This window comes from Mirounga leonina, unplaced genomic scaffold (genome assembly GCF_011800145.1).
Source record: "Mirounga leonina isolate KUSES-001 unplaced genomic scaffold, KU_Mleo_1.0 Mir_200, whole genome shotgun sequence".
In the NCBI taxonomy this organism is placed as follows: domain Eukaryota; kingdom Metazoa; phylum Chordata; class Mammalia; order Carnivora; family Phocidae; genus Mirounga; species Mirounga leonina.
The window spans coordinates 23185350-23213184 of NW_023270503.1; the positions used below are offsets into that span (position 1 = coordinate 23185350).

At 48.5% G+C, this 27835-nt stretch overlaps 1 protein-coding gene across 1 annotated transcript; it reads left to right on the top strand.

Annotated features, from left to right (window-relative positions):
• TTLL6 (tubulin tyrosine ligase like 6) lies at window positions 1-25317 on the top strand. Its single transcript, XM_035027386.1, has 12 exons — window positions 1-175; window positions 318-448; window positions 1999-2155; window positions 3108-3251; window positions 3876-3961; window positions 11029-11254; window positions 12554-12729; window positions 15260-15448; window positions 16476-16650; window positions 17836-18117; window positions 24217-24583; window positions 25073-25317. Exons 1-12 carry the CDS (start codon window positions 50-52, stop codon window positions 25282-25284), a joined length of 2271 nt encoding a protein of 756 aa, XP_034883277.1. The 5' UTR covers window positions 1-49; the 3' UTR covers window positions 25285-25317.
• Window positions 25318-27835: the final 2518 nt, after the last annotated feature.

The window sequence follows — 27835 nt, forward strand, 5'->3', positions numbered from 1 at the left end:
TGCTCCTCCCCCACTCCCTGGGCTAACAGGCCTTTCTTTTTCCACCTCCATGGCAGTGCGTAGGGCCGCCCAGCGGTATGGCCTTCAAGAGGGAGGGGAGGCCAATGACTGGACTCTCTACTGGACGGACTACTCAGTGTCGCTGGAGAGGGTGATGGAGATGAAAAGTTACCAGGTATTGTCCGGGGCAGAGCTGGGTCTCAATAGAAGTGTGGCATCTACCCAGTGGGCCCCCCCCTTTTAGGACTGTCCCCCGAGGGGATCTCATGGGTACTCCCATGGCCCCCGTTGTTCATGAATTCTGGCTCCCTTTGCAGAAAATCAATCACTTCCCTGGAATGAGTGAAATCTGCCGCAAGGACTTGCTGGCCAGGAATATGAGCCGCATGTTAAAGATGTTCCCTAAGGATTTCCACTTCTTCCCTAGGACCTGGTGTCTTCCTGCTGAGTGAGTGACCACCTGTGTTCCTTTTGCACTACCCACCCCCGATTTCCATTTCCCTCTTGCTCGGGATTCCCGGTGCTACTTTCCCTCACCAAAGGATCTCCCATCTCTCTCTTCCTTTCTTGGAAGAGAAGGGATTAAGGGTGTGTCCAAGGTTGAGAGAACACAAGGCTCTGCTATAAAAAATTAGATGACATTTAGGGGCTGGGTGCCTTGGAGCCTGCACCTGCAGTTGGGATGAGAATTTGTTCTGACCCTGAACACTGTTGATTCTGAACTTGTTCCAACCTTTTAACTGTGCAGTTTCTGAAATTTTAAGGACCCTGAGCACTTCTGGAGGGAGTGAGATAATGGTTAGTGCCCAGATTAGGAGCCAGGAGGGACACCTGGCCTCTGTTCCATGGCAGGACCATGGATGGCAGCCAGCCTTTCTCAGTCTTCTGCCTCACTCTATCCATCTTGAAACTGGGCATCCATGCTTAGTACACAAAATGCTCTGGACCACACCAGCAAGAAACAGAGGGAGTGTGAGATAACATGAATGTGACCTGGGTACAGTCTGGTCTTTGGGATGAGGAGGAGGGGGGCAGAGAAGCATTGCCATTGGAATTCTATTCACATGGTGAGAATCCCACTCTGTCCTCTGTGCCCAGTGCTTTTCCAAACCAAGAGCCCCAGGATTCCCAGACTTCCCTAGCTTGTCCAGAACAACTTTCAGGACTCATAAGCAACTTAGAAGGAAACATGTTTGCCTTCAGGCCAGTGGGCACCTCCAGATTTCAGTGGCCACTGAAGAACATTGCAGTGAAGGGACGTCGCCAGGGGTCACCATACCAATGAGTTCCAATGCAAAACAAGAAGTGTAGCAAGACTGAGATTTAGAATGCCTTAAATCGGTTTCCTTCTTCTGAAGATACTTTCTTCAGAATGTGTTCAAGGATAGTAGTTGCGCTCTGATACTCTGGCTGGAGTGGAGGTGTTCCCGGGGAAGAGCTGAAGCCTACAGTAGGGGAAGAGACTGATTGATCCAAGGTCACACCGCCGGTCAGGGCTAGAGCCACGTGCAGAACTCCACATCTCCTATCTGCAAACCCAGGAAGCCAAAATACTTGGATCGCAGCTACCTTCACGGGGCATGCAGCACGTATCAGCACCTTGCCTGCCTTCTGTCACGTAATTAACCACCACAGAAGACAGGTGTCCTTATCCTCATTGTGTAGATGATGGAATTGAGGCTTAAAGAGGTCAAGTCCTTGCACAGGGTTACACAGTTGGGTGAGTGGTGTCACCTGGGTTTAAATCCAGGCCCGAGTTCCCTCCGAAGCCCACACTCTCTCCACCATGTGTGCATGTGCATGGCTGTCTCTCTTGTTTCCAGATCTCCTGACATGTGTCTGTTGACTCTGGAGCTTTGTCACATTAGATAGCTTTAGTGTTTTTTGTTGTTGTTGCCTTTTTTTTTTTTTTTTTTTTTTTAAATAAAGAGCTAGCCTTCCTTTTCACTTCTCCCCCCGCTAACGGTGTATCTCGTTCCCTCCCTGCTGCTCTGGTAGCTGGGGGGATTTGCAGAACTACAGCAGGTCAAGAAAAAATAAGACTTATATTTGTAAGCCGGATTCGGGCTGCCAAGGGAGAGGTATATTCATCACCCGGACGGTGAAAGATATCAAGCCAGGAGAGGATATGATCTGTCAACTCTATATTTCAAAGGTACTTCATTGTGATCATTTCTTTCTCGCCCACAACAACCTCAGGCTCTAGCTCCGCTGCACTATGGGAAATGAGGCAGGCGACGGGCAAAGCCGAGTCCTGTCTTCTGCCTTGAAAGTTGTCAAACCAGGCCTTCTGACCAGGGATGGGACATGTGTCTGGGCCAGAGCATCCCTCACCCTTGTACCCTGGTAGCTGGTCTGGCCTTACTAGGCTGGCCCGTCACCTCTAGAGATGACAGCTGGAGGGCACCTTTAGTCTGTGGTTGTCCCACTTCATTTGGGAGAGGGCAGTAGTCCTGGAGGGATCATGGTGACCGGCTTTGCTCCATAGCTGGAGGTCAAAGGTCACAGTGGCATATAGCCCACCGCAGGGAGGGAGCCCTCTGGAAGTGTGTGTGGACTAGAAAGGACTGGCCAGGATTGCAGGAAGCACTCTTGCAGAACGGCCACGTAACACAGCCCTAGATGGTGACAACATGTCCTTCATCACGGGACTTTTAATGTTTTTTAAAGATTTTTTGGGAAGATTTTATTTATTTATTTATTTGAGAGAAAGAGAGAGCACACAAGCAGAGGGAGCAACAGAGGGAGAGGGAGAAGCTCCCTCAGCAGGGAGCCTGAAGTGGGGCTCGATCCCAGGACCCTGGGATCATGACCTGAGCGGAAGGCAGCCGCTTAACCGACTGAACCACCCAGGCGCCCCATCACAGGACTTTTTCATGTTACTTTGCTTGGTTGTCAGGAGATCTCTGGGAGGCAGTTTCTTGTGCTGTAGGAAACTGAGGCACAGTGGGGTTTAGTGACTCCCACAGGTCAAGTCGCCTTGTCCTCCTCCCTGGCCCCAGCCAAGCCCGCACTCTGTAGTACCAGGCAAAACCAAGATCAGGCACTAATCTTCAAGTCTGAATCTCTCCTCTGAGGCTTATGTGACTTTTCTTCCCTCCTCTCAGCCCTTTATCATTGATGGGTTCAAGTTCGACTTACGGATTTATGTGCTGATGACCTCCTGTGACCCTCTGAGGATTTTTGCATACAACGAAGGACTAGCACGCTTCGCCACCACCTCTTACTCCCACCCCAGCACAGACAACCTGGTGAGCTCAGGGGATGTGCCCTGCCCCTTCCTCCTTACGGGGATGAAAAATCCCAGTTCAGTCCACATTCTCAAGGCACTGTGGACATGGCTGTCATTGGTTGAAACTTACTATGTGCCAGGTTGCAGACGTCCAGACATCCTTTCCTTTAGCCCTCTTAGGAGCCCTCAGCAATAGAGATTATCATCTCCATTCTACAAATGAGGAAATGAAAACTCAGAGTTGAAGGAACTTGTCCAAGGTCACAGAACTGGGAAGAGATGAGGCTGCGACTCATGGCCAGATCTGCCCTACTGCGAAGCTAGTGCCCCAGACCTGTGGTGCTGGAGGAGAGAAGGCCATGGGCGAGCCCCTGTCTTTCCCCCACCCCCTTCCTGCACTCTATGACCCCCCAGGATTCCTGAAATGTCTCCCAAGCAGTGAACCACCCAATCTCAGGAGTAGCTGGACTCTCTTCTACCCCAGGCTGAAGGCTACCATTTTACTTCCTCTGTTTTACCAGTTTAAGTAAGCCCCAAGACTTTCCCTCTTTTCCATCTCTTTAAGCCACAGGGGAGGGCACAGAGAAGAAGCAGGAGGCTTGCCCTACCTCCTGACCCCACAGACTTGTGTCTCTTTCCCCAGGATGATATCTGCATGCACCTGACTAATTATTCCATTAATAAGCACAGTTCCAATTTCATTCGAGATGCTCACACCGGAAGCAAGAGGTAAGGCGGCTGCCTCACTTCTCTCTCCTTGCCCTGCCAGGCTCAGAGCTCAGACCCAGCCCGTCCCCGTCAGTGTTTCCATCTTGGGTCGCATGGGCTCAGCAAATATTTCTTTGCCTCCTTATTCTCTGCCCTCTGGCTGTTAATCATTAAAAGAAGGCTACATCGTAAACCCTAGGAGGTTGGGAGGAGGAGAGATGAACATCCCCAGCAGGATACACACACACACACAACACATACACCCCCAAACATACGCTTCTTACACTGGGCCCTTCTGACATTTCCAAACCAGCAGATATTTATCGATTCTTAGTCTGCCAAGGGAGAAGGACATGTCAGGCCGTTGTTCCTTTGGCCTGTGGTTTTCTGGGGTGTTGTTCCAACAGAGATTCTCGAATGATCATGCTGCCTGGTGTGGGCTCACTGTGGCTGGCTGGCTTTGAGATTCCCCAGAAGGGGAGAAATGGGAAGATTTCATGAGTGTCTTCCCAGTTATTACATTCATGTTATTGTCTGATCCTGTGTCATTTGAGTTTTAGGAAAAAGGGGGAGCTGGAGGAAGTGAACATGACCAGGTACGAGGGGAAGGGAAGGCGGTACCTACTAAGGCCCCCGGTGGTGGTGGGGCTCGTGCTGGGGGCTCTGCGCATTTTTCCCCCCATTGCACCTTTTTTTTTTTTTAAAAGATTTTATTTATTTATTTGACAGAGAGAGAGATAGCGAGAGCAGGAACACAAGCAGGGGGAGTGGGAGAAGGAGAAGCAGGCTTCCCGCGGAGCAGGGAGCCCGATGTGGGACTCGATCCCAGGACCCTGGGATCTTGACCTGAGCCGAAGGCAGACGCTTAACGACTGAGCCACCCAGGCACCCCCCCCCCATTGCATCTTCCCCACACTATGACAAAGGCGTTGTAATCTGCCCTTTGCAGGTGCAGAACTATGAGTTAGGTACCATCTCCATTTTACAGACAAGGAAACTGAGTCTCTGAGAGGTTAAGCTGCCCAAGGTCACATGGCCGTAAATGCTAGAGCGGGATGAGAAGGCAGGTCTGTCGGATTGCGAGACGCATGCTCTGTCCCCCGCACCGGACTTCAAAGGACTGATAAACACGCAGTCGGTTTGGCTTCAAAGCATCAGAGAGGCACGTGAAATTTCACAACTCCCCTGGTGGCAGACTTCCAAAAAGCAAATGGAAAAGCACTGGCTGAAGCCTGCTTGAAGGGGAGGTCTCCCCTGTTCCAGAGGACGCCAGCACCCGTCTTGCCCGAAGCTCTCCCACCTCCTGGGCTCCCCACCCGGCCCGCGGGCACCAGCTCAGCCTCCTTCGCTGCTGTGGCCCGGGCCCAGAGCCGTGCTCAGTGAGGCCTGGCTTTCAGGCCTGGCCCTGCCTCTCACCAGCTGAGTCCGCCTGGGCCAGTGTCTTCAGCTCTCTGAGCCCCCACCCCTTGGTGTGTAAGGTGAGGGCAGCGAGATGCCCTGTCCTGCCCTCTCCTGTCCTACGTGCCCTGCCCAGCTCCCAGGGTCACTCTGAGGCTCAAATGACCCATGATAGCCACGGGGACACTGCCTGTGGTTACTGTGATTTTTCCTCAGTCCGAAGGCATGTAACCTAAGGGCCCCCACTTCCCTCCTCTTATGAGAAGACACCCCGACGACAGGCTTTGGGCTCTCAGGCCACGACGGAGGGGGTGTTAGGGGGTGCCAGGACTCAGGGGAGAGTGTGTAGTATTGTTCGGCCGCCCTGCACCCCCTCCTGCCTTCCTCCTCTTTTTCCTCACCTCTCTCCCCTCCAAGGTGAGGCCTTGCCCTCCTGCTCTGCTCCCCTGGCCTCCACCCTACCCCCTCTCCCTGAGCTCCAGGCTCATCCCTCCTCAGAGCACCCTGACATCTGTTGCCTCCAGCTCAGCGTTTTCTCGCTCCTTGCTCCCACCCCAGCCTTCCAAACCGGCTCCCCTGCCCGGCCTCCCTCTCTCTGCCTCTGGACCTGCAGGATTAGAGAGTTTGGTGTTCTCTCACCAAAGAGAGTAGGGGGACTTTCTTTTACCCCAGACTGAAGGCTACCATTTTACTTCCTCTGTTTTACCAGTTTAAGTAAGCCCCAAGACTTTCCCTCTTTTCCATCTCTTTAAGCCACAGGGGAGGGCACAGAGAAGAAGCAGGAGGCTTCTGAATGTTCCTCCTGCAGATGTCCCCATGTCCCTTCCTTTCCATCAGACCCAGGCCTCGCTTCAGCCTCAGACCTGATGCATGCTCAGCCTCCTTGCTCTCCTCCCTAATTCCAGGCTTCAACCTCTCTGTGCCTCCATTTTCTCATCTCTAAAATGACAGTAACATATGAATCCTGGCTGGCCAGCCTCAGATATACCATTAAGGACCTATCAAGATGACATGTATGAATGGGTTTCAGAAGCAATAACCCCCATGCAGGTGGATGCTGGTAGTATTCTGCATTCCGTATACAGCGGTCTCCCCTTATCCACGGTTTCAGTTACCTGTGGTTAACTGAGGCCCGGTAGCAGATGATCCTCCTTCCGATGGATCGTGAGAAGGTCAACAGTAGCCTAATGCTATGTCACGTGCCTACGTCATTCACCTTATTTATCTCATCAGGTAGACATCTCATTATCTCCTATCATCATCATAAGAAGGGCGAGTAGAGTACTGGAGGGTATTTTTTTTTTTTTAAAGATTTTATTTATTTATTTGAGAGAGAGAGAATGAGAGAGAGCGAGTACATGAGATGGGGGAGGGTCAGAGGGAGAAGCAGACTCCCTGCCGAGCAGGGAGCCCGATGCGGGACTCAATCCAGGGACTCCAGGATCATGACCTGAGCCAAAGGCAGTCGCTTAACCAACTGAGCCACCCAGGTGCCCTACTGGAGGGTATTTTGAGAGCAAGAGAGAGATGACATTCACATTACTTTTATTATGGTGTATTGTTGTAATTGTTTTATTTTATTTTTAGTTATTACTGTGAATCACTTACTGTGCCTAATTTATAAATTAACCTTTATTATAGATGTGCATGTATAGGAAAAACCAGTACATGTAGAGTTTGGTGCTCTCCATGGATGGGTTCAGGCATCCTCTGGGGGTCTTGGAACATACCCCCTCCTGATAAAGGGGGGCTTCTCTAGTCATTACTTCCATACCCATGTGGCTCCCAGGTGCCTAGAGCGTCAAGTTCAAACTGTTCTGCTCACTCCACTGTAATCTGACCAGACACCACTTTCCATTGTTAATCTACTACACTGGTGGTCCGCATTCTCTTTGTTGAGGACTTGCTAGGTGCCAGGCACTGGTCTAAGAAATAGACACACCATAGCCCATCTAATCCTCACAACAACACTCTAAAGTAAGAATTATTATTATCAGCATGATTTTGCATATTAGGAAACAGGTGTCAAAGGTTAAGTAACTTGCCCAAGTTTCCACAGCTAGGAGGTAGGAGAGCCGCAACGAAAACTCCTGAGTCTCTACCCTTCACCACTAGGCCACACTGTCTGTCTGTCCACTCCGTGGTGTTCCACCAGGACACTCGGTGGCTCCCATTCCATATATAGGCTTGCTCATTTCCACTTCTCCATCTTTGCTCAGCTCTAACCGAAAACATGGGAGAACATCCTTGAAGGACCTTCTGGCTCACTAGGCTTCCATGTTGCCTTCTCTGATCTGGCTCTAGGTCCTGGTCCAACCATATAGCCACTGTGCAGCCAGTCCTCTCTTTGAGCCTCTGTTTGCTCACTTAATCAGATGAGAGAATTGGGGTCCATCTCTGAGGACGAACCTGTGGAATCTGAGTCAAACCACCCACAGGAACCTTCCCATCTCTGGACTCCCACCACCCTCTGGTCAACATCAGCCATAGCCCATAACTGCTCTTGGCTTGGTGCACATGTTTATCATGTGTTCTCAATTGTACTTAAACTCCTTGAGGGTTAGAGGGGCGCCCTGGCCTCTGGGTGCCTCCATGTGCCAGGCAGGGTCCTTCTTTCTTTCTGTCCCTCCCTTTTCCTTTCACCTTTCCTCTTCTTCCTCTTCCCCATCTTCTGAGGCGATCTGCTTCTCATGCTGACTGCCTCACCTGCTCCCAGTTCCCCCATCCTCAGCATGAGGCCAACTGTGTCCCCGGTAAACCCCCCAGCAGCCGCAAACTCAGCAGGAGCAGTGAAGGAGGGGAGGCAGAATGACTGGAAATCTGGCAGGGCTTGGGGGCAGAGACCAGGTCCTCTGCATCTTTCAGGGTGCCTGGCACATAGCTGATGTGTTAAATTGAATTGGCTAACCACTGGGCATTATGAAATTATAGAATAATGTATATTCATTTTGATGTGCCCGAGTCATCAAGAAGAGGTTATGTTATGATTTGCAGTGTCTGTTATAAGAAGGCAGGGAAGTGTATAATCTATTTTGGGAAAATTTATTTCCCAATTAAGCAAATTAAATACATTTTTTTTGCACTTGAATGGTTTGGCTTCAAGCGATCTGGAAAATTCATTTAGGTGCTACACTCTATTCCCCAACAATGGCAGGTAGAGGCAAAAGTGGGCCTCTGTATTGAGCGGCCTTTGCTAATCTGTCTTTGTATAAATGCATCCTTGGTTGTTTCATGTGTGTTGACCCCCCAAATGGTCCTTAGGCTTCCCATGACAGTGGGGGGCAGTTTCTTAGGGTTCTCTCATTTCCCGAGCTTTGCGTGTACAGCAGGCTCTTAGCAAGTTTGCATTGGCTGACCGCCCCTGCTTCCTCCTTTCTGGCTCCACTGGCTGGGGCCCAGTGAGCTCTTCGATGTCTTGTGAGCCATGTCTCTTGTCTTATTTTCCTCTTCACGCCCCTGCGTCTTTTCCTTTCACATTCCCACTTCCCATTTCAGCTCTGTGCCTATGAGTGGGTGTGGATATGTCCCCACCGTTGTCTCTCAGACCCGTCAGATTTGCCTCCTCTCTGTATGACCCAGCTCAGAGCTGACCAGAGCACCCCTTTATTTATTTTTTATTATTATGTTATGTTACTCACCATATATTACATCATTAGTTTTTGATGTAGTGTTCCATGATTCATTGTTTGCGTATAACACCCAGTGCTCCATGCAGAACGTGCCCTCTTTAATACCTATTACCAGGCCAACCCATCCCCCCACCCCTTCCCCTCTAGAACCCCCAGTTTATTTCTCAGAGTCCATAGTCTCTCATGGTTTGTCTCCCCCTCCGATTTCCCCCCCTTCATTCTTCCCCTCCTGCTATCTTCTTCTTTTTTCTTTTTTTTTTTTTAAGATTTTATTTATTTATTTGAGACAGAGAGAATGAGAGAGAGAGAGCACATGAGAGGGGGGAGGGTCAGAGGCAGAAGCAGGCTCCCTGCCGAGCAGGGAGTCCGATGCGGAACTCGATCCAGGGACTCCAGGATCATGACCTGAGCCAAAGGCAGTCGCTTAACCAACTGAGCCACCCAGGCGCCCTTCTTTTTTCTTTTTAACATATAATGTATTATTTGTTTCAGAGGTACAGGTCTGTGATTCAACAGTCTTACACAATTCACAGCGCTCACCATAGCACATACCCTCCCCAATGTCTATCCCCCAGCCACACCATCCCTCCCACCCCCCACCACTCCAGCAACCCTCAGTTTGTTTCCTGAGATTAAGAATTCCTCATATCAGTGAGGTCATAGGATACATGTCTTTCTCTGATTGACTTATTTCGCTCAGCATAATACCCTCCAGTTCCATCCACGTAGTTGCAAATGGCAAGATTTCATTCCTTTTTATGGCTGCATAATATTCCATTGTGTATATATATATATATATATATATATATATATATATATATACACACCACTTCTTCTTTATCCATTCATCTGTCGCTGGACATCTTGGCAGAGCACCCCTTTAGATGTTTCCTCATGAACCATAGACATCCTCTGATCTCTGTAATAGGGTGACAGGTCATCTCAGTTTGCCTGTGACTGAGGGGTTTCCCAGGATGTGAGACTTTCAGTTCTTTTTTTAAAAAATTTATTATTTTTTAAAATTTTATTTGATTTAAATTCAAGTAATTAACGTATAGTGTATCATTAGTTTCAGAGGTAGAGGTCAGTGATTCATCAGTTGCATATAACACTCAGTGCTCATTACATCACATGCACTCACCATCATCACCCAGTTATGCCATCCCCCCTCCCAGCAATCTTCAGTTTCTTTCCTAGAGTTAAGAGTCCCTTATGGTTTGTCTCCCTCTCTGTTTTCATCTTATTTTATTTTTCCTCCCTTCCCCTATGTTCATCTGTTTTGTTTCTTAAATTCCACGTATGAATGATATTATATGGTATTTGTCTTTCTCTGACTGACTTATTTCGCTTAGCATGATACCCTCTAGTTCTAACCACATCGTTGCAAATGGCAAGATTTCATTTTTTTGATGGCTGAGTAATATTCCATTGTATATATCTACCACATCTTCTTTATCTAAAATCGGGACTGTCCTGGTTTGCCTGGGACAGTTGGTAACCCTATCTGTGGAAATGCCCCGGGGCTGCCTTTTCTTTGTGGATAGTCCTCAAGCAAAGTTTCTGTATCTTTAGCATCCCCAGAATCCTGTCAGATGGCTGGGGTGGGACCCAGGTATTGGTGTTCTTAAAAGGCTCCCTATGTGTTTTAATGAACACCAAAGGTTGAGAAACTATTTGCCATCAAAGCAAAACCATCATGTAGGGTGTTTGGTTTTTTTAATATTTTTTATTCACCCATTGAGCTTTCCCCCCGGAATACCCAGTCCCTGCCCCAGCCTCACATGTGTTTTCTGGGTCACAGTGTTAGTGCCCAAGCCAGGTCTTATGTGTCATTATCTGCACCCACTTCTAGGCTGTTGGAGGCTTAAGTACTGTGGCCCTGTGGCTCCTGCAGGCCCCTCCTGAGCTGACACAGCCCTGTTGTCACCCTGGGTCCTGGGTGTCTGTCCCCATTACCTCTGGGGACTTAATGTCTGCAGAAGTTTCTGGTTTCCCGCCGGAGATGGCCTTAGATGACCAGAGGTGGGCTCCCTTGCCTCACGGCCTGTGGTTTCCTTCCAGGAAGCTCTCCACCTTCAACATGTACATGGAAAACCATGGCTACAACATGGAGCAGATCTGGAGAGATATCGAGGATGTCATCATCAAGACGATCATCTCCGCCCACCCCGTCATCAAGCATAACTACCACACCTGCTTCCCCAACCACACACTCAACAGTGCTTGCTTTGAAATCCTGGGCTTTGATATTTTGTTGGACCACAAACTCAAGCCCTGGCTGCTGGAGGTAGAGGGGCTGGGGTGAGGGGTGAGAACTGACTGCTGTTCCTGGGGTCAGCCAGTGTCAGGGCTCATCCCTTCATCCCTGGCTCAGCCAGATCATTTTAATCAACTTCCTGGCCAGGCCTGTTCATCCCGCGGCAGTGCTGGCTGCCCAGGGCTCCTCCCTTAGCTGAGAAGTGGCCACCAGAGGGGGTTAGATGGCCAGGAATTAGAGAGTTCCTTGTGCCTTCTTGAGGTCCACCCAGGCCTGGAAACTTTGATCGCAGGCACAGAAAGACTCTAAAGACAACTTGATTTTTTTGTCACAGAATTGTCTCCCAGAAAGGGGTGTTCTTCATCAAAGCTGGATGATGATGTTCCAGATCAGAACCAGGCCTGGCTCTCAGGGGCTTGGGCCACTCAAGTCCAAGCACCAACAGAGAGTGGCCTGGTGTCTGTGGCCAAGGGAATGGGTGAGGAGCCACTCAGTGAATTTCCTACCTTCCCCAGACCTGCAGCAGGGTGGATGGAGGAGGAAAAAAAAGCATGTGGGTGGCTGTCTCTTTTCCCCATTAGACCTGCGCTCAGCAGCCCTCAAGGGACCCTTCAGTCCTCATTATAGGAAGTGGGGATTGGAGGAGCCAGGTGCCAAGTCAGAGGTGCTAGGGCCGGTTGGCACAGAGTCAGAGTCTTCAGAGGGCAAAGCCAGAATCATGGGTCCCCTTCCTGGGGCCTTGCCTTTCCTCCATTCCCAGCCCTTGTTCCCAGGTATAGGTGGGAAGGAGAAGATGGCTGTTTGGAGCTCTTACACAAAGAGCGGAATTGGCACCAGGCACAGGCCTTCAGAAACTGCTAGAAGTCTTCAAATGTTACAGACTGCGTCTAAATGATCTGGTCTTTTCTGTGAGCAGGAATGAGGCCTCTCCCTCCTCCCACCTGCCTCCCCCTCGATCCTGGTGAGGGTCCAGAATGCATCACTCTGGCTTCTTCCCCACCTCCCAGCCTGGTCCTTTGGACTGCGCCCTTCCCTCTGCTTTAGGGCATGCTATGTAAGCGAGAGAGCACACCCACCAGGGGGAGGGAAAGCAAAGACAGGGCGCCGCTGATGCTTCTCAAGAGGAAAGGACTGAAATCGAAGCTGGTTAAACTAGAGGAGGTTCTGCTTTCTCCTCTCCTCACCATGGCTCCGGTACAGACTCCCTCCCCTCCGCTCCATCTGGTAGCCAGGGCCCCATGCTGGGCTTAGGTAGCTCCCTGGAGGTGGCGTTTGGGCCTTGCTCTCTGCTTCCACGCTGGACAGCCCAGCCCCCTGCTGCCCTTACAGGTTAACCACTCTCCAAGCTTCTCCACCGACTCCTGGCTGGATAAAGAGGTGAAAGACAGTCTGCTCTATGACACCTTGGTCCTGATCAACCTGGGAAACTGTGACAAAAAGAAAGTCTTGGAGGAGGAGAGACAACGGGGGCGATTCCGGCAGCAATGTCGTTCTCGGGAGACCAGGTACAGAGGTGCCCCCGCACCCTGGGGACCCCATTCTCTGTGACTTCCCCGCTCCCAGTAAGACTGGCCTGTCCTGGTCCTCGACAACGTACTAGTTATGTGGCCTTTACGTCTCTTCTCTGAGCCTCAGTGTTCTTTCTGTGAAATGGAGCCGGTGATCTATAAGGTAGAATTAAATGAGATAAGGTGTAATAATAGGTTCATCAGAGTGCCTCTAACACACATAGTGTGTGTTAGAGGTGGTGAAGAGTCTTGCCTGGCGGGGGCGGGCAAAATGAGTGAAGGGGGTTAAGAGGTACAAACTTCCAGTTATAAAATAAATAAGTCATGGGGAGGAGGTAATGTAGGGCATGGGGACTATAGTTAGTAAGGCTGTATTGCATATTTGAAAGTTGCTAAGATCTTAAGAGTTCTCATCAAAAGAAAAAACTTTTTTTTTAAAGATTTTATTTATTTATTTGACAGAGAGAGACACAGTGAGAGAGGGAACACAAGCAGGGGGAGTGGGAGAGGGAGAAGCAGGCTCCCGGCAGAGCAGAGAGCCCGATGCGGGGCTCGGTCCCAGGACCCTGGGATCATGACCTGAGCCGAAGGCAGACGCTTAACGACTGAGCCACCCAGGTGCCCCAAGAAAAAACATTTTTTTAAAAGATTTTATTTGTCAGAGAGAGAGAGAGTGAGCGAGCGAGCGCACGAGCAGGGGGAGGGGCAGATGGAGATGCAAGCCGCATGGTGAGCAGGCAGCCTGCGGCGGGGCTCGATCTCAGGACCCTGGAATCCTGACCTGAGCTGGAGGCAGATGCCTAACGGACTGAGCCACCCAGGCGCCCCCGCAAAAATTTTTGTTGACTGTGTATGGGACAGATGTTCAGTAGACTTATTGTGGTGATCATTTCAGAATACACACAAATAGCGAATTGTGTTTGCACACCTGGGACACTAACAGAATGTTCTATGTCAATTATACCTCAACTTAAAAAAGTCATTACATTTAAAAAAAAAGAATCTTGCTTGGAGCTGGTGGGGAGTGGAGCCAGTTCTAACAAACGATAATCCTATTTGGAATATTAGTTTCTATTTGCAGAATGTGGCAGCTTGTACAGTTTTACTGTGAGCCTTTTTTTTTTTGGCACATAAAAATAGGAGATTAAGTTATGGACAGACTATATATCATGGATATGAGTTTACTAATATAACATGAAGATTTAGGGATTACCAATCCAAAAATAAAACCGTTGCTTTATGGGGCGCCTGGGTGGCTCAGTCAGTTAAGCATCTGCCTTCGGCTCAGATCATGATCTCGGGGTCCTGGGATTGAGCCCCGCATCGGGCTCCTTGCTCAGCGGGAAGCCTGCTTCTCCCTCTACCCCCCGCCCCCCCCCGCTCATGATCTCTCACTGCATCTCTCTCTGTCATATAAATAAATAAAATATTTCAAAAAACAAACCCGTTGCTTGATTTTTACAGAAAGACACATTAGTCTGACCCACCCCGTATCACTGGATTGGTGGGGGCGAGCGTCCCCTGCTCCCCCGCACGGCAGCATTTTGCCTGTAAACAGGCGCCTTGGTTCTGCGGAGTGATTTTAGTGTCTGAAGACTCGGAACCCGGCGGAGGAGACGATTGTGTTGCTTTTCAGACCCCGCGGCAACCGCCGCGCCCCCATGAGCAGAGCCTGCTGAGTCTTGGGGACGGAGCTTTGGGAACTGGGGCAATGGCATCTGTGTTCAGAGGGCACTGGCTTTCTCAGAGCACTTTTGCCTGTGAACTGGCTTCCCTCTGAGGACGGTTGGTAGCAGGGGGTATTGGATGGTCCTGTGGCTGGAGCTAAGGAGACCAGGCTTCTGGGAGGGGAACTGACTTGTGTGCAAGGTCCCCTCGCTGGGAAGTGGCAGGCCTGGGGCTGGAGTGCAGCGAGTGTGCTACTTGGGATTCCAGAATAGCTTCCCCTGTGCCAGTGTTCTCCCCACTTCTCAAGGAGGAGGCAGCATCTGCTAGGGCAGAGCTGGGGCCCTCCCCTGAATCATCCTCTTGGTCATGACTTGGCCCTGGGTGGCTCAGTGCCCTCGGTTTGCCTGCTGTAAAAGGGGCTTCTCGATCCTCCCTCCCTGACCTCCACCTCCCCAAGGGGCTGTGAGGGAGAATGAGATCATCGCAGCTCATAAAAGCACATCCGTGAAGCCCTCAAATTTAGCCAAACACAAGCTGCCGTTCTCCAGAGGAGGGTTATAGGGGCTGTGAATGGGGAGGTGGCGACAGTCTGCCTCCTCAGAACTGAGCCAAGGGGAAGGGGGTTTTTGTATGAGGAGAGAGTCTGGTGAGCTGTCAGAAAGACCGTTCTGACCAGCTTTCCGTGCATCATGACATTGGCCGTCCCAAGAGGGCTAGAATCTCCTTTCAGCAAATACGGGCAGGCCACTGTTGTACGCAAGGCCTCGGCCTGGCCCCATGGGACATCCAGCTTGGCACATCCCTTCCAGGCTCTGTCCCAAGAAAATCCACGGCAGCCCTGTGTTCTGTTCCCCCCCAGGATGGAGGAGGTCAAGGGTTTCCAGGCCGTGCAGTTGGAGAAAACTGAGAAGTACGAGAAGGAGAACCGTGGGGGGTTCCGCCTGATTTATCCTACTCTGAATTCGGAGAAGTATGACAAGTTTTTCCAGGACAACAACTCCCTCTTTCAGAATACTGTTACCTCCAGGGCTCGGGAGGTATATGCCCGGTAGGAAGGCTCTGGGCGAAGTGGGTGGGTGCTGGGACGCGTTGGGTCGTGATTGACCTTCTGGGTGACCAGCCTGGGATGGTGAGGAGGGTCTTTGAGCTTTAGTCCCCAGCCCAGAAGTTGCCAGGGGGAACATTTGCTTTAGTCTCACAAGGACCAGGAATCATAAGATTCCTTGGCGTGGGGTGTTCAGTAGATATGTAGCTGTTCCTAGAAACTCGCTCCTGAGACAGGCACCTTCACCCTTCCCCAGAATTCCCAGGGAGCTACCTCTTGGATTCACACAGGCATGAAATCTAAGAACTGGAAGGGACTCATCCTGTCCAGTCCAATCCCTACCTATCACCTCATTTTTTTTTAATGATTTAATTTATTTAATTAAATTAAGAGAGAGAGACACAGCGAGAGAGGGTACACAAGCAGGGGGAGTGGGAGTGGGAGAAGCAGGCTTCCCGCCGAGCAGGGACCCTGATGAAGGGCCCGATTCCAGGACCCTGGGATCATGACCTGAGCTGAAGGCAGATGCTTAACGAGTGAGCCACCCAGGCGCCCCCATCACCTCATTTTATGGACGGAGAAGTCAGAGCACAGAAGGAGTCGTATAGTAGGCGATAACAAAAGAGGAATTGGGATCCCTGTCTCCTGACCCATGTGACTGCGTTATTCCCACTACATCATTGGCCAGAGAGGCCCGGGATATAAAGTGGTCCAATGTGGGGGCCCCTTGTTTGGCCACCTACCCAGACCCTCTTCCCAGCACCTGCTATGTGTGGGATTTGGCCTCGGGTAGAGCGGCTGACTTTGCATCACTCCTTGGATGCTATTCCCCAGACTGGGAATGGTGTGGTGGGAAGCATGGCTGTCCCCTCCACCTTCTGCTCTGGGCCCTGCAATCATTTGTGCAGGCTGGACACGCGGGGGGAATGACACTGCACTCTTTGGCAAGCATCATCCCCCCCTCAGGGAGAGCATACCCATTTGTAGCCCATCCCTAACCTCCACGACCCTCCCTGTTCCTCCTGGACAGGCAGCTGATCCAGGACCTAAGGCTGAAACAGGAGAAAAAATCCTTCCAAACAAAGGAGAAGAAGGTGGAGATGCAGGGGGAGTCGGCGGGCGAGCAAGCGAGGGGCAAGAGCATGAAGAGCTGCCGACAGAAACCACAGCAGAAACATCAAGCCGCCACCCTCACCTTCAAACAAGTAAACCCGGCTGGGAGGGGAGCGTGTGTGCCCAGCACCCTTCCCCAGCTGGGGCCGCCCCATGGGGGTGCTCAGGAGACCATTACTCAGAGCCCTGATGCACTGAATGAATGGGGCTGACGAAGGGCTGGGCCACAGGAGGGTGAGCCTGGAAGTCGCGAGGAGCCTGGCATCCTTCAGAAGACTCTCACTGGTCTGCCCTTCTTACCTTGTCCGGTGGGAGGAAAAGCAGCTGGGAGGCTGAGCACGATCCCCACATAGGGAGCAGGCGCCAGGACTACTTATACTCATGGGTCCCAACCCCAGTTTGGGTTGGAATGTTCCCCTCTAGCAGGCCAGGGGCACAGCTGAGAGAGGGGGCTGCAGAGAAGGGCTTCAGGGAGGCAGGACCCTCACCATTATGTGGGGTGATGGACCGCAGCTGGGTCCTTCCAGCCCGCTCTGTGCTCAAAGTGTGGACCAGCCCTGGCCGGGGGGCCAGCAGTCCCGTTGTCCTACAGTCCGAATCTTTGGATTGCCCCTCTCTGCTTCACTGTCTCTTCTGGCTCAGTGGAAAGAGTCAGTTGGGTTTTTGGTCCATCTCCTTTTTCTTTTCTTTTCTTTTTTTTTTTTTTTTAAGATTTTATTTATTTATTTGAGAGAGAGAATGAGATAGAGAGAGCATGAGAGGGGGGAGGGTCAGAGGGAGAAGCAGACTCCCTGCTGAGCAGGGAGCCCGATGTGGGACTCGATCCCGGGACTCCAGGATCATGACCTGAGCCGAAGGCAGTCGCTTAACCAACTGAGCCACCCAGGTGCCCGGTCCATCTCCTTTTTCTTGAACCCTCACCTGAAGGAACAGGATGAGAGCAGGATATTTTTGGTTTTTTTTGTATTTTATAACTTTGCTAGGGTCATAGGCCTTTTGAGAAACTGATAAAAACTATGATACTCTCTTGCCATAAAGTATACAAAGATAGTGTTTTAAAACTGCAGTTTTAAGTGGCCCAAAGATCCCGGGAAACCGTCCATGAACCCTCTAGGAGTCCCTGCACCCCAGGATAAGAACCTCAGATTAGAGAGACTTTGATACCGATTGCTTTCCTTCTCCTCCTCCTCTCCTCGGCACCTCCCCTTGGTGCAGATGAATCTGGAAGTGGACAGAGCTGGGTTCCCACAGGCTGTGTTTGGTTTCCTCCTTCCCAGCATCTCCAGCCAATGGCATTGGTATCCTCCACATCTGACTTGCTCTTGAGTGTCAGAGACGCAAAGACAAAAGAGACAGACAGCAGCCTCGACCAGGAGACACCCACGAAAGGGGCCAGCCCTCCTCCCTGCAAGCCTCAAGCTGCAAGGCGATACACCTCTGTACCCGACCTGAGGCACTCAAGCCTTCTCAGCTGCCCGGGGCTGGAGCTCAGTCAACCCATCTCTAGAATCAAGGAGGTCAAGTCTGCCTCTGCAGTGAACGTATTCACCAGCCCTGGGGTGAGTAGAGCGGTCTACTTCCCCAGAGGGCTCAGCTCAGGGGGCAGTGGTAGGAGTCTTGCTTTCTGGTCCCTTCTATTCTCCTGACTTGCTATCTCCTTTTGAGTAAGCCGCTTAAGCCTCGATATCCCCACCTGTGAAGCCCAAGTTGTGCAAGAGCAGGCGTGCTAGGAGAATGGACCTATACTTTAAGGGCTTTTCCAATGGCCGTCTTCCGCACCCCATCTTTAAGCATGTTCCCACCTGCTGCGTTAGCTTCCTGTGGCTGCTGGAGCAAATCACCATGGACTTGGGGGCTTAAAACCCAAATTGATTCTTTCACAGTTCTGGAGGCTAGAAGTCTGAAAACAAGGTGTTGGCAGGGCCGTGCTCCATCTGAAGGCTCTAGAGGGAGGATCCTTCCTTGCTTCTTGCTAGATTCTGGTGGTTGCCAACAATCCTTGGAGCTCCTTGGCTTGTAGCAGTGGGACTCCAACCTCTGCCTCTGTTGTCACAAGGACTCCCTCTTTGAATTTCTCCTCTGTAGATCTTCACGTGGCCTTCATATAAGAACACCAGTCATTGGACTTAGGGCTTACACAGATCCAGTACGACCTCACTTTAACTTGATTCATGATATCTGCAAAGACCCTATTTCCAAATAAGGTCACATTCTGAGCTTTGTGGCAGTGTTGAACCCAGTTCATCCCTTAAACAGTGTTTCTCAAACTCCATTCGTGTATGGACACCTGTTGAAGGAAAGAAAACTCTCTCAGATCCCCATTGTAGCCGTAAATAACTTTCATAGATATATACAAACATAAAACCAGATATATAAAATCTTTGTTTATAACTCTTATACAACTATGAAATCAAAACAAACATCACCAATGAAATTCACATCAAAAATATTAATTGAATGTGACAGCTGATTTTTTATTTTTGCAGACACTAAGATGCCACATGAATGTGGTACTGACAGTTCTTTTTTAATTTTTTTAAAGGTTTTTTTTTTCTTTAAAGATTTTGTTTATTTATTTGACAGAGAGAGCGAGAGAGCACAAGCAGGGGGAGCAGTAGAAGGAGAGGGAGAAGCAGGCCTCCCGCTGAGCAGGAGCCGGATGTGGGGCTCGATCCCAGGACCCTGAGATCATGCCCTGAGCCGAAGGCAGACGCTTAACCATCTGAGCCACCCAGGCGCCCCGGTACTGACAGTTCTAGACCGGGTTTTTTTGTGTTTACTGTAGTCAGGCCCACCAAAGGCTATGTGATGACTGTATTGTAAGTACTGGAAAACCTTCGGCATTGTTGGGCCTTTGCCAGGTCCAAGTGCAGTATGGAAGAATGTGATGCTTTTCGAGTTCCTAACCATAGCCCACAGTAGAAATCCATTTTATTTTATCCATCCATACACACACTGGAAAAGAGTTTCTAAAACAATGATGAGCCATACTTACTACATATGGTAACTCCTTTGATATTTTTTATTCTCTTCTGTTCTCTTCTTTCAAAAATACCAGTTCCTGGAGCACCTGGGTGGCTCAGTTGGCTAAGCATCTGCCTTCAGCTCAGGTCATGATCCCAGGGTACTGGGATCGAGCCCCATGTCGGGGCTCAGCAGGGAGTCTGCTTCTGCCTCTCCCCCTGCTAGTGTTCTCTCTGTCTCTCTTTCTCTCTCAAATGAATAAATAAAATCTTAAAAAAAATAAATAAAAATACCAGTTACAATCCACTAAATTAATTTCATGACTTATTAATAGGTTTACAGCCACAGTTCGATAAACACCTTTAAAAGAGTAGGCTTTGGAGGGGCACCTGGGTGGCGCAGTCGTTAGGCGTCTGCCTTCAGCTCAGGTCATGATCCCGGGGTCCTAGGATCGAGCCCCACATCGGGCTCCCTGCTCAGCGGGAAGCCTGCTTCTCCCTCTCCCACTCCCCCTGCTTGTGTTCCTGCTCTCGCTATCTCTCTCTGTCAAGTAAATAAATAAAATCTAAAAAAAAAAAAGAATAGGCTTTGGAACTTCATGACATTGGATTTCACAGATACGACACCAAAAGCAGGGCCGCCTGGCTGGCTCAGTCGGAGAGTGTGTGGCTCTTTATCTCAGGGTGGTGAGTTCAAGCCCCATGTTGCATGTAGAGATTACTTAAACAAACAAACAAATAAACTTAAAAAAAAAAAAAAAGCAAGGGTGCCTGGGTGGCTCAGTTGGTTAGGCGACTGCCTTCGGTTCAGGTCATGATCCTGGAGTCCCTGGATCGAGTCCCGCATCGGGCTCCCTGCTCGGCGGGGAGTCTGCTTCTCCCTCTGACCCTCCCCCCTCTTGTGCTCTCTCTCAAATAAATAAATAAAATCTTTTTTAAAAAAAAGCAAAAATAGGTAAGTGAGACTATATCAAACTTGAACAATCAACAGAGTGAAAAGGCAACCTGTGAAATGGGAGAAAATATTTTCAAACTATGTATCTGATAAGGGGTTCATATCCAGAATATATAAAGGACTCTTACAACTCACACCAAAGATAAACTGATTTTAAAATGGGCAAAGGATTTATGGGTGGCCCAGTTGGTTGAGTGCCTGACTCTTGGTTTTGGCTCAGGCTGTGATCTTGGGGTCGTGGGGTCAAGCCCCCCATTGGGCTCTGCGCTCAGTGTGGAGTCTGAGATTCTTTCCCCCTCTCCCTCTGCCCATCCCCCTGCTCTTTCTCAAATAAATAAATAAATAAATAAATAAATAAATAAATAAATAAATAAATCTTTAAAAAAAATGAGGGGCACCTGGGTGGCTCAGTCAGTTAAGCGTCCAACTCTTGGTTTCAGCTCAGGTCATGATCTCATGGGTGTGGGGTTGAGCTCCATGTCAGGCTCCCTACTAAGCGGGGAGTCTTCTTGGAGGTCTGTGGCACAACATGGGTGTATTGTTAACACTACTTACTGTATACTTAAAAACGGTTAAGGTAGCAAATTTTATGTGTGTGTGTATGTGGGGTTCCTTTTTTCTTGGAATAAAAAAAAGAGTAAAGAGTATGCATTGGGATTTGGCTGCCTCTGTTTGGATCCTGGAGTCTCCTCTAATGACTTGCATCTAGTCACTCTTCTCTCCCTAAGCCTCAGTTTCCTCATCTAAAAAAAAATGGAATTTTGACACCTGGGTGGCTCAGTTGGTTAAGCATCTGACTTCAGCGTAGGTCTTGATCCCAGGATCCTGGGATCCAATCCCCTGTTCAGGCTTTGCACTCAGCTGGAGTCCACTTCTCCCTCTCCCTCTGCCCCTCCTCCTGCTCTTGCACTCTCTCTCTCTTTCTCTCAAATAAATAAATAAAATCTTTAAAAATGGAATTTTAATAATAGTACTTACCAGTGGATTGCTTTGAGGCTTAAATGGAAGAATACATGAAAATGTGGAGAGTGACGCCTGCCACATAGGATTCAGGAAGCATTAGCTGCTATTTTAATATTACTGCGACTTTTTAAGACTGCCTTTGTTCTTCTCTCATTAATCTAAGATGTAAAGTAGTACTACTTAACTCCAAAGAGATTTTTAAAAATAAGGCAGTAACATTTTATTGTTTTTTTTCTTTTCTGGATTTCATGTGCAGAGGGTTAATTTAATAAAAAGCCCTGGTTCATTCAAAGCCTTTGCATCTTTCATTTATTTATTTTTCCCTTTTATCTCTACACTCACCTCCCATTCTCCTATCCACCATCTTTTGTTAGTATGTTTCTTGGCAAAGTAGGGATTTTTTTTTTTAATATATGCATTTAAACTTTATTTAAATATGATTGGGTCATTTATCTCATTCTATGACCTATTCTTTTTCTTGTTGAGCCTGTTTTTCTTTTTTTTTCTTTTATTTATTTTCTTTTATTTTTTTAAGATTTTTTTTATTTATTTGACAGAGAGAGACACAGTGAGAGAGGGAACACAAGCAGGGGGAGAGGGAGAGGGAGAAGCAGGCTTCCTGCGGAGCAGGGAGCCCGATGCGGGGCTCGATCCCAGGACCCTGGGATCATGACCTGAGCCGAAGGCAGACGCTTAATGACTGAGCCACCCAGGCGCCACCCCACCCTTTTATTTTTAAAGATTTTATTTATTTATTTGAGAGAGAGAGCATGAGAAGGAGGGGCAGAGGGAGAGAGAATCTCAAGCAGACTCCTAGCTGAGAGCAAAATTGGACACAGGGCTCAATCTCACGTCCCTGAGATCATGACCTGAGCTGAAACCAAGAGTCAGACACATAACCAGCTGTGCCACCCAGCCTCCCCCATTCATATGTCTTTCTTTGTGAAGAGTATGTCAAGTTTTTGCTTCCCTCTCTTTTAAAAATTAGGATTATTTATCTTTTTATTATTGAGTTGTAGGAATTCTTCATATACTCTGGAAACTTGCCTATTTTTCTTTTTTAAAATATTTTTTTAAAGATTTATTTATTTCAGAGAGCGAAAAATAGAGAAAGAGAGAGAGAGGCATGAGTGGGGGAGGGGAGGGACAGAGAGAGAGGGAGAGAGAATCTCCAGCAGACTTCCCCCTGAGCACGGAGCCCAACGCAGGACTCAATCCCACAACAACGAGATCATGACCTGAGCTGAAACCAAGAGTCAGATGCTTAACTGACTGCGCCACCCAGGCGCCCCAAGAGGAAAGATATTTAAAAAATATATATGTATATATGTAACATATGTATTTGTATGTATATATATCATCTGATGTCATTTCTCTTTAGCCTGAAAAACTCTCTTTAGCATTTACTGTAGTGCACATCTCTCTGCTGGTGATGAATTTTCTGTTTTTGTTTATCTGAAAATGTCTTTATTTAGCTTTCATTTTGAAGGCTATTTTTGTTGGACCTAGAATTCTGGGTTGACATTTTTTTTTTTTTTCTTGCAGCACTTAAAAAATGTTCCATTATCTTCTGGTGTTCTTTTTCTTTTTTAGTGAGACGTCAGCTATATTCATAACATTGTCCCCTATATGTAATGTGTCATTTTTCTCTAGCTCTTCTCTTTATCTCTGGACTTCAGCAATTTGACTGATGTGTCTGGGTGTCATTTCCTTTTTAAGATTTTATTTTTTTTTAAGTAATCTCCATACCCAATGTGGGGCTCAAACTCACAACCCAGAGATCAGGAGTCGCACGCTCTTCCAACTGAGCCAGCCAGGTACCCCATCTGGGTGTGATTTTATTTGTACTTATTCTATTTAGGATTCTTGAGCTTGTTGGTTTTATAAATTGATGTCTTTCACCAAATTTGAGAAGTTTATGGCTATTATTTCTTAAATATTTCTTCAAATATTTTTTCTGCCTTATTCATTCCTCTCTGTTTTACTGTCTCTATGACTACTCTAGGTACCTCAGATAAGTAGAATCATATAAGATTTGTACTGTTGTGTCTGGCTTATTTCACTTAGCATAAAGTTTCAAAGTTCACTCATGTTGTCTGAGGCCATACCACCCTGAATGCGCCCGATCTCGTCAAAGTTCACTCATGTTGTAGTATATATCAGAATTTCCTTCCTTTTTAAGGCTGACTAGTATTCCATCCATTCATCTGTTGGTGGACATGTGGGTTATATCCACCTTTTGGCTATTGTGAATAATGTTGCTGGGAACATTGGTGTACCTACTTTTTAAAAAGGAGTTATCTAATAACTCATTTAGTATGTATACCTAGAAGCAGAACTGCTGGGACACAGAGTATTTGTAATATTATTTAATTGAGTGTTTCCAGATGGTTCACCAGAATGTCTGTACCAGTCTACATTCTCATCCGCAGTGCATGAGGGTCCCTATAGTGCCCCATCCCACCAGCAGCTTTCTAATTTTTGCCAGTCTAATAGCTGGGAAATAATGCCTATTTTTCTGATGGCCAATTTCTAGTGTTTAAAATCTCTCTTTAGTTAAAAACAAAAAACAAAAAACAAAAACAAAAACCCAGCGGAAGCTCTGTGGACATACCCACCATCCTCTGCCCTAGTGTTGAGCCAATTCCTGGTTAGGAAACTATTCTAATCTTTCTTGCTGCTGATGAGCTTGGCTTACTTTGTTTGTTTAAATCAAGAAGGCACGGGAAGGAGCCCTAGGCTTCCACAATCTCCTTATGGACTGTTTTCTCCTCCAGCCCTTAACCTCACTAGAAACCTGCCCAGATCCTGCCACTCAGGTCTCAGACTCCCCAGAGTCTCTGCCGAGCGGGACCGGGATAACCAGCTCTGGAAGCAGTAGCCCCGAGGTGGATACGGTGGTCTTCAAATACAAGCAGCACCCCCTCCCCCAGGACCTCATCCAGGGGAAAGTATCAAAAATTTCTCTTCCAACAAAATCCCAGAGCTTCTTAGGAAGTCTGAAGCCAAGCTGGACTGCGCCGCAGAATGAGACGACGAAGCAGCCTCTGATGTCAGAGCTGTTCACCAAGGTTCCACTGAGCGAGAAGCTCGCCCTGTTCCCAGCTTACTACAACCCAAAGCTGGGGCCGAATCACAAGTCGCGTGAGTGCCAGTGGGTCCAGGCGTGTGCCAAGAGCTTGGGGGACGGAGTCGCTAACAGAAGCAGTCCTCGTCTTGGAGGAGGGCCCAGTCTGGGGTGGCGGTGGGGGATGCAGCCCCCGCCCTCAGGGAGCACCCCACCCCCACCCCCGCCTGGTGGTGGAGACATAGTCCACATCCTTAGGGAGTCTCTGGTCTTATTGAAAATACAAAAAAAGGTAAAAACCGAACGCTTTTGACAAGCACCCTGTTCGACGATTCCTGGTTGTCCGTTCAGGTGAGGCGCATTCAGCTGAGCCTATCAGGGGAGGGGCATGAAGTATGAAAACAGGGAAGAGAAGCCACTTGCAGGAGAGGACCAGAGGCGGGTTCCGGGTCAGGAACTTGAGCTGGCCTGAAGCCAGCGGACCCCGGCGGGAGGTGGCCTCCGCTGGCAATGGGCTCCTCGCCCCGCAGCACAAAGGGATGAGGCCAATGATTTCGCCTTTCCAGAAACCCGCTGCCTGCCCTGGGAGTGCTCCTGCAGCAGCCGAAGCTCCGGCGAGAAGAGGCAGCTGCGTCTGTCCTCCGTCCTGCTCCTGCACGGTCCTCCCAGCCGCGACGTGTCTCCCAGTGATCTGCTGGTGGTTGCCACCCCAGCCCGACTGGATCCGAGGCCCAGCAGGAGCCACAGCAGTGCTGCGAGAGACCCGAGTCGGGAATAGTATAGCCGCGGCCTGATCTCTGGCCCAAAAGGATGTGAGAGGGACTAGGTAGGTCCCCCCATATTCCTTTCATGTGCGTGTTTCACCGGCCGGCACCGCGTGTATATATTTCTGGAACGTCGGGGAGGTAGGTGGATGGCTGGATTGATAAAAGACATACAGGTAAGTGAACAATTGAGACTGACCTCAGTCAGGGGCGCCTGGGTGGCTCAGTCGTTAAGCGTCTGCCTTCGGCTCAGGTCATGGTCCCAGGGTCCTGGGATCGAGCCCCGCATCGGGCTCCTCGCTCCGCGGAAACCCTGCTTCTCCCTCTCCCACTACCCCCTGCTTGTGTTCCCTGTCTCGCTGTGTCTCTCTCTGTCAAATAAATAAATAAAATCTAAAAAAAAAAAAAAAAGATTTATTTATTTATTTTAGTGAGAAAGAGAGAGAATTGAAACCAAGAGTCGGAGGCTTAACCGACTGTGCCACCCAGGTGTCCCCATACCGGTACTTACGTGATTGGTAACTCAACATCAGGTTTGGGTTATAGTGAGCTAGAAACAGGGAGAGCTTTTTGCTTAGTTGAATCTCTGACATCAGGCGCCCCTCTTTGTGTCATTTTTTTCTTTTTAACTTATTTTATTTAAATTCAATTAGTTAACATATAGCATATTATTAGTTTCAGATGTAGAGTTCAGTTACTCCTCCGGTGCATGTTAACACCCAGTGCTCATTAAATCATCTTTGTGTCATTCTTTAGCGAAGTCCAGCTTGGGTTCAGACTCCCTGAGAATCTCTGCGATTTTGTTGGCAGAAAAGTTTTTGATATTTTCTCCTCAGTGAGTAAAAGTAAGTTCAAAAGTAAAGATAAATAGGTAGCTAGTTCTTTAGGAAAGACTTGTTTCCCTGGCTCTAATTTCTAAGAGCAGTTTGTCATACAGAGTCTTCTGTTATAGACTTTTACTACTCTAGTGGACAGTGGCTGAAGGCACTGACTTTTTAATGAATATTAATGATGGTAATAGTTACCCCTTTTCTGGTAGCCTACCATAGAGATGCCAGAACACTCTACATATACTTCTTCTTCTTTTTTTTTTTTTTTTTATCTAATTTCATTCCAATCACAATTGTGCCCTTTAGAGAAGAAAAAAAATTGAGGCTCAAAAAGCATAAGCCCTAACCTTTGGGAGGTCCCATAGCTTTTAAGTGGCAGAGCAAGGATTTGAGTCAGATGGTTCTGATTCCCAAACCATACTATCTTTCTTTCCAATGGCATTTTTAGTAGTCTTCAGTTTGAGCTAAGGGCATAGTAAATAGCTCTTCAGTGAAGGCATTTCTGCAGGTAGCAGAGGTAGTCAAGACCAGGCAGGACCTCTTAGCATGCTGTGTGGGGTCACCAGATCTCAGAGCTGGCTCTCTGCTCTTATGTCAAGTGATGGCTTCCAAAAATCCCCAATTAACCAGTCTGCAAAGGACTGACACATACAAGGCAAACTCATAAAATCTAGTTATATACAGGGCAATGCCCTGCTATCGATGCATTGATTTACAAATGGAGGATGATGTGGCTTAAGAATAGGGCTTTTGCATCATAAATAATGGTTGAATGAAAGAAGGAAAGAGTAGAGCAGAGGTCGAAATTATGGATCAGGGGCTCTCCTGGTTGTTGTAATACCTTCCACACATCAAGTAGAGGTGCCGTGTCTCATGTAATCCTCAGGTCAATGCTGTGAGTTTGGCAAGAAGACCTCATTATTTATCCTCAATTTGCAGATGAAGAGAATTAAGGTTTGGGGACAGTAAACGACTCGCCCAACCTCACATAAGTGATGGCTTCTGGACAAAATAGCACAATGTTTCTTCCATCTTGCCCCATGTGAGGAAGGGAGCTCTGACAAATTCCTCCATGTTTCTACTTAAATCACTACAATCTCATCATCCTTCCTCTGGATCCACTTTCACAGTGGGTCAGTCAATGAGCCTCGGGTTTCAGATCTGTCAACAGTTGAGTTTTAAGGGATAAATAGCCCTTTCTGTAGATTTTAAGATGATTAAAGGCTTGCTAAAGTGGGGTGCCTGGCACCCTAGTGAGTACACGGTAACTGCAGTGGTGATGATGGTCATGAGCATGAGGATGATGATGATACTGTGTTGATGGTGATGAGCCCAGCAGGGACTGAAGCAAGACACACTTGCTTTTGGTGTACTAAAAGCTTTGCATACATTCTCTCAATCCTCAAAGCAGCTCTGTGTGGTGAGTGCCATTGTAATTCTCTTTTTTCAAAGGAGAAAGCCAAGGGCCAGAGAGGTTAAGTAACTTGCACGTGGACACTCAGAGCTCCTACAGCTGTGCACTTAACCACTACCACTTCTTGTCTCTGACCAGCCATCTTGCCTGCTCTTAAATGGTCCATATCAAATGTCCAGGGCCGTAAGGATGCAGGAAGATGAATGGTGCAAAGGTAAAATGAGTTTCTGGTGACAGTGGATGTGGATCACTTGGGTGCCTCCTGACCTACTAGACAGGATAGTGATGAGAGTTAATTGACTTGAGTATTCTAGAGGACAT